This window comes from Helianthus annuus, chromosome 5 (genome assembly GCF_002127325.2).
Source record: "Helianthus annuus cultivar XRQ/B chromosome 5, HanXRQr2.0-SUNRISE, whole genome shotgun sequence".
Taxonomy (NCBI): Eukaryota; Viridiplantae; Streptophyta; class Magnoliopsida; order Asterales; family Asteraceae; genus Helianthus; species Helianthus annuus.
Genome location: NC_035437.2, coordinates 131,805,512 through 131,814,690, shown reverse-complemented (window position 1 = coordinate 131,814,690; position 9,179 = coordinate 131,805,512). Strand labels below are relative to the sequence as shown.

The following is a 9,179-nucleotide window of genomic DNA, read 5'->3' as shown; positions in this document are numbered from 1 at the left end:
GCCTGGTTATCTAGAAGCAGTGGTTCCAGTCAAACAGTCCCTGCCAATCAAAAGATCTGTTCAACCCACTGTTCCACCTGTTGTTGTCTATTATCAAAGAAAGAAGCAAAAGCAGATGGATGCAGAAGAAGAGCAGGAACAGGTTGATTATATTATGAAAATGGTACTTCAGGATATGATTGCTAAAAATTCTGAAAAAGGTGTCATCACCAGGCCTTTATCTCCAAACTCATCTAAAATAAAGACTCTCCCAAGAAACCCACTGGATTCAAAAATACTAAAGTGGAAGTCTGATCAAAAGACCCACGTATTGACTTTGCTCAAATCTAGTGGAGAAGTGAAGCATATATCAAGGGAAAATGCACTTGGGCTGAGTGTAGAAGATTTACAAGATCTCCTTGAGCTTCCACTGTGCAGGGATGAGGATGATGAAGATTCCCTGAACTTTGAATTACAATTCAAAGGGCAAATCAGGGAAATGCTGATGAGACAATAAAGATTCCGAAATAATGAAGTGTTTTGGCATTATCTGTTCCAGGGGGAGATTGTTGGGATTAAACCCTACAAAGGAATAGTTGATAAAGCCAAAACTGGTTCAGATCAGTGGATCTATAATAAGCAGTTGTTTGTACATAATCTTTCCCCTTGACAGTGGCTCCTAACATCTGATGGACTCAAGTACTGCTCTTCACAACTGCTGCTGACCATAAAGACTGACGAAGACTAAGTGTTGATACTCAATCTACTGATATGTCTCAAGTACTGCTGAAGACCAAAGCACTGCTGGAGCTATAGTAGTGGAATGAAGAATCAGTGTTTTGTTTATACTTTGTTTATTGTAATCAGTAGTTTGTAATCAGTGGTTGCGTGTAGCAGTAGTTGTAGTTTGTTAGGAGGTTAGATGTCACTTTCATGGTGACGTCAGCCAAAGATGCTCAGTGGTTGTTTTGTACTATAAATAGAACAGTACCCTGTACTGTTCTGTTAGCTCTTTCACACAAGTCATTTTGTACGAACAATCAAGTGAGCTCAGGCTGAGGGGAGATTAGTGCATGCATGCATTGTAATTGATTATTGTAATAAATACAATTATTCGATTATATGTTAAATATGTTTGTTGAAACTTATTCTTCCATTGATTGTGTTTTGAAAGTTTATTTCATCTAATTCCGCTGCAATACATCTCTGTTTCATCTTCTTTCTAATTAAACAAACACAATCAAAAGAAACTCAGATCCTAACATAAGGCATAAAGTATAAACAATAGGAAAAAAAAACAAGTAAGACTAGAAAATACCGAATTTGGAAAACACTTGACTTGAGGATGGGGTTGGGACTTGGGCTATAATGGTTGGGCTTATAAGTATTGGGTATTTATTTGGGTAGTATAAAAATTATTTAGGCTTTGAAAAGGGGTAACATAATATTTATTAAGGGGCAACGAAATCCGAAAAACACAAAAAATAAAAAGATTACACCATTGCCGGCAAGTCAAGGGGCAGCGGGGGCTACCCCTTGACATAGGGTATGTTCGCCCTGGAGTTTTGTTTAGCCTGTAAACATAATCAGGATGGATTGTGTCATCAAATCCAGGTGGTTGACACGCATTAGAGGTGTATAAATCGGTTTTTTTCAAAAACCGGTTTCGGTTATTAACCGAACCGGTTTTTTTCACCCAAAACGAAAACCGGTTTTTTTCTATAACCGGTTTCGGTTACTAACCGGTTTTTCAAGTCCAAAACAATAACCGGTGTAACCGGTTAGGACCGGTTTTTAACCGGTTTTTCCAAAAAAACCGGTTTTTTTAAAACCGGTTTCGGTTATTAACCGGTTTTTCAAATCAAGATTAGTAACCGCTCACAAACCAGCGGTTCGGTTATAAAACCGGTCCGGTTATAAAAAAAAAACCGGTTAAAAAAAAACGGTTTCGGTTTTTTTCCCGGTTTCGGTTCTAAAACCGGTTTTTTTGTACACCTCTAAGTCACGCATAAACCTTTTCTTGGATTTGTCCCTAGAGAAAAGCACAATTTACATCTATCTGATACATCTTCATGTTGCGGTTGATAGCAAAGGCCAAGAACAGTTTATTACTTCCAACCTTGCTACAAGAGCAAAGGTTTGATCATAATCAATTCATTCTTCTTGTTTGTACCCTTGAACCACAAGCCTCTACAGACTGTTTTTCCGAAGACGTTTCATTAAAAGCGCAGACATCGCAGACTGCAGACATTTTACCTCTTAAAAACCAAAAACACCTTAACCTAGAAGATGGTAGGAATATTGAATGCTAAAACATTTATTATGAGTGGTTGAAAACCAACATGAATATTTGGAAAAATAGAAATAAAAGTTTAGATTATCTTAATTAAATAATTACAATGATTAATATCAGTGGATGGTGGGGGCCCACCTGAACATATATTATTAAGTCAACAACATTCATAAGAGAGACCAAACCCATTGTATAAACCATATGGGTCATGGTTATCTTAAACTACCATTTTGTACAAACGGCTTTTAAGTCATAATATTAGTCATTTATCCTTCAAAAGCAGCTGCTGCTGCATGTGATTAAGAGCATTCTTCTTACTTGGTCGCACCTTCAGAAACCGCTTCTCTCTCCATGGTTGAAATGCATCGTCGTTGGGGGCATGCTGTCATGCATCAAAAAGTTACACATAATATGTCCGTAGAAATCGCAAAACATGTGAGCCGGGGAGGGGGATAACTGGTCAAAACGTGTAGATTTTACATACGAGCCAAAATGAGTCAGGTTGACCGAAAACACTTTCAATACAAAAGTTATTATATATCTATAACACTTATTATAATTACAAAATCTTTAATGATTTTCATTAAAAATACACTATGGGCCAGATTTTGACTTGTTATTGATAGACATAACCCGAGTTAGCCCTTTGATAAATAAAATAATCATTTCCAAATTAGCATATCAGTGAAAAACTCTAAACACATATCTACATGGGAGTTTGTCATAAACGTAAGAAAGCTTACTTCTAGCCAGAAGCGAAACATCCGCAGGAGATTAAGAGCTTTAGGTGGATCCTTGCGGGCAGCATCGAGCATCAGTTGAAATCTTTCTGCATGATTTTAAGGTAACAAGAAGATTCTATGATAAATGATACAAGAACTTAATTTACATTATATAAATTGTAGTTTAAAGGGGCGCGCTCAACACAAAATCAATTTTGTGTATAGAAGTATGAGAAAAAGTGAAGTTACCAGGGCCATAATTAAGCACCGACTTGTTCACTCCAGCCTCAGGAATTTCTCTCGACCTGCCATTACGCAAGGGTCTACGTCGACATACTGGCTTCTTTTTCTCTATATATTCTGAAAGGAGTTTATACTCCTCTTCATCATATGGATGCTTAAGAATGCACATCAGCTTCTCCCTTAACTGAAATTATAAGAACATAAATGATGCAGTCAACATCAGGGTGTAAACAAGCCGAACCACTCGTCAGCCACTCAAGATCGGCTTACAAAAAGCTCAAACGAGCTTGAGCCTAAATTGAAGCTCATTAATAAACGAGCTTGAGCTTCACACACAGAGCTTAACTAGGCATGGGAGCCTAAACGAGCCTCATAAATATATAAACAGATTTTATATATGTATAAAATAATCTACTTGCATGAAGATAAAAAAAAACTCAATATTTAATAAATAATAGACGAGCCAAGACGAGCCGAGCTTGGAAAAAATTACACCCCTAGAACCATCGTACACAACTAGAGGTGGCAAGACAGGCGGGTCGCATAAACATGTCACTTTTTGTACAGCAATCCGGGTCGGGACGTGGAAACACTTTGTTTTTAGTTATTGCAAAACCAATATTATTATTACAATAATAATCAAAATGTTTGAATGAGACGATTCACTTTCAACCAGGTTGACCCGCTTGAGAATGAGCAGGACCCAAATCGACCCATTAATAGGTAATCGGGTCAAATTTGCCACATCTAAAAACAGAAAAGGAAATACATACCGATGGTTCTTTTTCTGCTACCACTAGTTGTTTATTATTTACTTCACTGCACTTCTGAACGTCATCCAAAATCACTACATCTGAATCTGAATCACAAGTTGTAACGTTCTTTTCATTTTCCACAGGTTCCTCTTTAATGTGCACAGTCATACCCTGGTCTCGAGGGGACTGTGTTACAGTCTTACGATCATTAATCTTCTTTCTTTTAGAAACTTCTTTTTTAGTAGAAATCGGACCACTCTTTTCATTCCGCTTCCTTTTAGCCTGCTGCTTGATTTGCATATCTTCAGAAACGGTTACTTCATCTCCACTATCATCAGTACATGTTTGAAGGTCACCACACCAATCTGAACTAACCTGCTCTTCATAATACAGAAAACAAGGTTCCTCATCATCTCGAGAAATTTTCAGCTTGTATGATTTACCATGTTCGGAGAGATTCTCTAAAAACAGGAGATATTCAGGATCTTTATTGTTTTCATCTACATGTGCATCTTCATCTTCATCTCCGTTTTCGCTTTCATATTCATTTTGATCCTCGCGTGTGGTGTCTTTTGTCTGTTTATCAGTTTCAATTAAGCATAATATAAGAAGCCAAGCATACTCACTCTCCACTTCTTGATTCCCAAGTTTAGCATTGAGTTTGTCAGAGCCCGGTTTATTAGAACCAAAATCACACTTTCTAATATCAAAATCTGGTATTGTTTTCTTTTTTCGCCTGATGTAAGTCTGAAAGATACGGTCCATAACGGTCAATATTCCACCTCTCTATGATCAGCTGCAAAAAAATTGAATCATGCAATTCAATTGAGTAACCAAATTTTTTTCATCAAGAGTATGGACTAATAAAAGAAGGTACAAACAAACAACATGAAATCATACAAATCGGCATTCAAAATTTCATTGAAGGTGCTGAGGTCACGTAAATAAATATCGCACCAGCTATCAGTGTATAGAAACCTACAAACTCTCTATGCTCGTAAAAAAATTAATTTTCTACACCACATTAACGAAACGCCTCAGAGTGCCTCACACTTTCTGTTATATCCCAAACCGGAGAACTAACCCAACTCAAAAGACTAGTCTGGTGGGTGAGGGAGCCCATTTAGTTTGTAAAACCCATATTTATTGCCCATACAACCGCTATGAAAAAGTCTCATACCTTGCAATGGTTTTGTAACACCTTTGGTTTAACACTAAGGTTATTTTGTATTTCAATAACTATTTGTCTTCCTTAAAAGTCACAAAAAAAACCTTAGGGGCTGTTTGTTTAGCTCAAAATATGGCTCTTAACAGTTCAGACCTCTTACTGTTTCAACACTTAATGGTTCAGATATTTGCCTCTGAATGGTTAAGCATTATACTGAGTCGGAATGGTGAAGACCTCTAATCTAAATTGGTGAGACATTTGCCTCTGAACAGTTAATGGTTATATTGTCTCAGCACTTAACCATTCAGAAATTGCCAAACAGCCCCTTAACCTAGGTTAGGTACTTAGGTTCAAATAATCCCAAAACTTGATACAAGATAATGGAATTTAAACTAGCAACAACAGATTTTGACTGTTGATTATGATTTTTAACTTTATGGTCAAATAATGAGATAGAAGTTGCCCTAGAAAAACAAAAATCATCAAACTTCAACAAAATTTAGGCAATTTGTTATCCGAACACCAGATTATAACCTAGACTAGAGAAGATTACTATGATCATTGTTCAACATGACAAACCTAAAAAGTATGATGCAGATGAATCAGAAACCCCAATAGATGAGAGTAAGAGAGGGAAAGATACCTGCAGCGAGAGAGGAAATCAATTTCAGGTGAAACCCTTACATTAACTCAGTCTAAATTTTTAACACTTTATGAGTGAAGACATATCTCACTACTCGAATGGTATTTGAGAATGATTATTTTTGGATGTATGGTTTTAAAACAATCGGTAAACGGGTAACTTGTTTGACGGGGTGGTTGTTTATCTTTGTTTATTTAATAAACGCACGAATATAAAGATAATTTTTTTTTATTTAATTAAACGATCAACATGAACATATGTTTTGTTCATTCATTTATATTCGTGCATGTTCGTTTATGTTTTGTTCATTTGTGTTCATTTATGTTAATTTATTAATATTTGTTCATGTTCGATAATTTATGTTTGTTCGTTTATGTTCATTATAAATTTAAATACATAACTAATTATATTTATATAAATATTAAAGATAAAAAAAAATGGATACTATTTGCACACTTGGTGAGTAGATAGTCAGTCCAAAAAGAGTTTTTTTGTCCTATATGCACACCCTGCAGTGTCGAACTGTTGCCAAAGTGCGGCATTTTGGTCCAGTCAACCAGACAAAGACTGACGGGTGTCTGACGGGTCTGTTGACCGGACCAAAACGCCGAGCTTTGGCCGCGTTTTGGTCCTGTCAATCAGACACCCGGTCAGTCTTTTGTCTGGTTGACAGGACCAAAACGCGGCCAAAGCTCGGCGTTTTGATCCGGTCAACAGACCCGTCAGACACCGTCAGTCTTTTGTCTGGTTGACCGGACCAAAACGCAGCGCTTTGGCCACAGCTCGACAATACAGGGTGTGCATATAGGACAAAAAAAGCCTTTTTTGGTGTGCATATAGGCATTTGGGTATGCCAATAGGTACACCCTTCTAAAAAAACTTTCTAATGTTTATATAAATATAACTAATTGGTAATTGAGCTTTCTAGTAATAAAAATGAGGTTTTCAATGAAATTTATCGTAATTAATTTATGTTTACTAAATTATGTTCACTTGTGTTGTTTATTGTTTGTTAAATTGTCTTTGTTTAAGTTTGTTTGTTTATGTTCGTTTAAGTTTGTTTGTTTATGATCGTAAACTGTCCGTTCAGGTCTTAAACGAATGAACACGAACTGCTCATTTTCTTAATAAACGAACATGAACAAAAAAATGTGTTTGATTATATATTTGTGTTTGTATTCGTGTTCGGTTAAAGTTAAATGAACGAACATGAACACGCCTCTATTCGTGTTCTTTCGGTTCATTTAAAGGTCTAAATCTGGTTCACACACATAAAATTAGGTATTTTAATGGTAGACATGTTTAATACATAACCAATTTTACGACTTTTATAATGTTGCACGCATGGGCACGTCTGGAATGACTGATGAAGGGAAAGTTGGTGTAATGCGTTGTGGTGGTGCAGTCTGGATTTGAGGTCCGAGAATCTAACCTGGCAACCTACCTAGGGCAAGCAGTTGGGACCCCCTGTCACACCCCCAAAATCCCACCTGCGGAGTACTACCGCTTGGAGGCGTGACTGACCAGGATCCAGCCACCAATCATACTGAACAAGCATATAAATAGTTATAAAAGTTCAACCATTCACGATTGGTGTTCCAAAACAAATAAGTTTAAGTTGCAAGCGGAAGCATAAGTTTAAAGTTATATCATAAGTTCCAAAAGTTTCAAGTTTAACATATCTTGTAGCAATCCCTGTCCCACAACGATCCTCCTCCATGCAAGCTCCCACTGAGTACCTATGGTCCTGCAAAGCATGTAGTAACGAGTCAACAACTAGTTGAGTGAGTTCACAGGTGGGCGTTCGTTTTAGTTGTTTCGAAAACAGTTCACTTTATCTGGCATCCTGCCGTGGGGGTTACCCCATAGTTTAAAAACGTGACATGTTCGTTCCCAGTTACTCCGGCACTCCGGCCGTGGGGGCTACCCCATGTAGTTATCAGGCATTTCGGCCGTGGGGGCTACCCCATGTACATCATCTGGCTCTCCAGCCGTGGGGGCTACCCCATGTGTATACTAGACTCGTTACCGTATCGATTGCTGACTGTAGTCATGTTTATGTGCCCTGAAAACATCAATGTCTATCATCATTGACGTGCCCCAGATCCATTAGTTCACGCCCGTCCTCTGCGGCACGGTGTGAGGCTTGTCAGACCTAAATAGCGCTATCTAACTAATGACCCGCTCGCCATTGGCCCGGCGATTAGTCGATACAAAAAGGAGGGACTTCGTGATAGAGTTTTAGTCTAGTACGTTTATCCGTCCATCCGGACGAGGAATCACATTCCTGAACCACTGACGTCCTACCCAAAGGTAGACGAGGAACCCACGTTCCTGAATCCCGTTCCCAACCCAGGGAATCCCATGCTTTGTAAAGGGTGTGAACTCACCTCGGTTTGCTCGGCAGTTAATCACAGAAAGTCAATCAAGTCGCAAGTAGTCAATAACGTCCTAACACGGATATCACGTATAATCAGGTTCGAACCAAGTAGTGTACAAATGTTCAACACGCATGGAAATCACGTATAATCAGTAACAGTTCACAGTTAACATTCAAACACAATCCACAGTCCAAACAGTTGGGCTCGTGATAACAGGCCCAAATAACCAATCAACCGTAGCACAGAAGTTCATAAGTCCGGCCCACTAACTAAGGCCCAAAGTGTGGTCTCGAGTCGCAACCGGACTCGCAAGCATGGTCTCGAGTCATGCTGTGTGTTGATCATGGATGGTTGCGAGTCGCAACCGGTGTCGCAACCATGGTTTCGGTTCATCATGCTGAGGTCTCGAGTCGCAACGGGACTCGTAACCTGTGGTTTCGGCTTGTCCTGTTATGGTTGCGAGTCGCAACCGCGTGGTCTCGAGTCGTAACGCTGTGGTTGCGAGTCGCAACGGGTGATTGCGAGTCGGTAAGCTGTCGTTGTCAAGTTCACGTGTTGATGCAGATATGGTCAGATTAATGGTACATTATAATCAGGCCCAAAACAGGAAACTACCAATAGCATTCCACTAACAGTTTTCCTAATCAGGTTACTAGTCAAAGATGGATCAAAATCACAAGGGTTTTCACATTCTTAACTATCATTCAAAGTGTTCTTCACATATTCAAACACATCTTCATCAAGTTCATAACATTTTAACCACTTATTCAATCAACACTATGAACAAGCATCAAAACACTAAGCATAACACATAACCCGGTTTTCATACAAGTCCGATTTCATGACATATGTAACCCGATTTCATGTTCATCAACATAAGTGGTTCAAACTTCATTTAGACACAACATATCACATCTTGCCATATAATATATGTTAACCGGTTATCAACATGGTGCATATTAGAATCATCATAAACATCAAGAACATCATGTAAT

General features: G+C 38.3%; 1 protein-coding gene across 1 annotated transcript; it reads right to left on the bottom strand.

The window, feature by feature from the left end:
• Positions 1 to 2,328: 2,328 nt before the first annotated feature.
• On the bottom strand, positions 2,329 to 5,953 carry LOC110941299. Its single transcript, XM_022182919.2, has 5 exons — positions 5,804 to 5,953; positions 4,011 to 4,788; positions 3,244 to 3,421; positions 3,016 to 3,101; positions 2,329 to 2,654 (listed from the first exon to the last, which is right to left on the bottom strand). Exons 2-5 carry the CDS (start codon positions 4,755 to 4,757, stop codon positions 2,535 to 2,537), a joined length of 1,131 nt encoding a protein of 376 aa, XP_022038611.1. The 5' UTR covers positions 4,758 to 4,788; positions 5,804 to 5,953; the 3' UTR covers positions 2,329 to 2,534.
• Between the last annotated feature and the right edge of the window lie 3,226 nt (positions 5,954 to 9,179).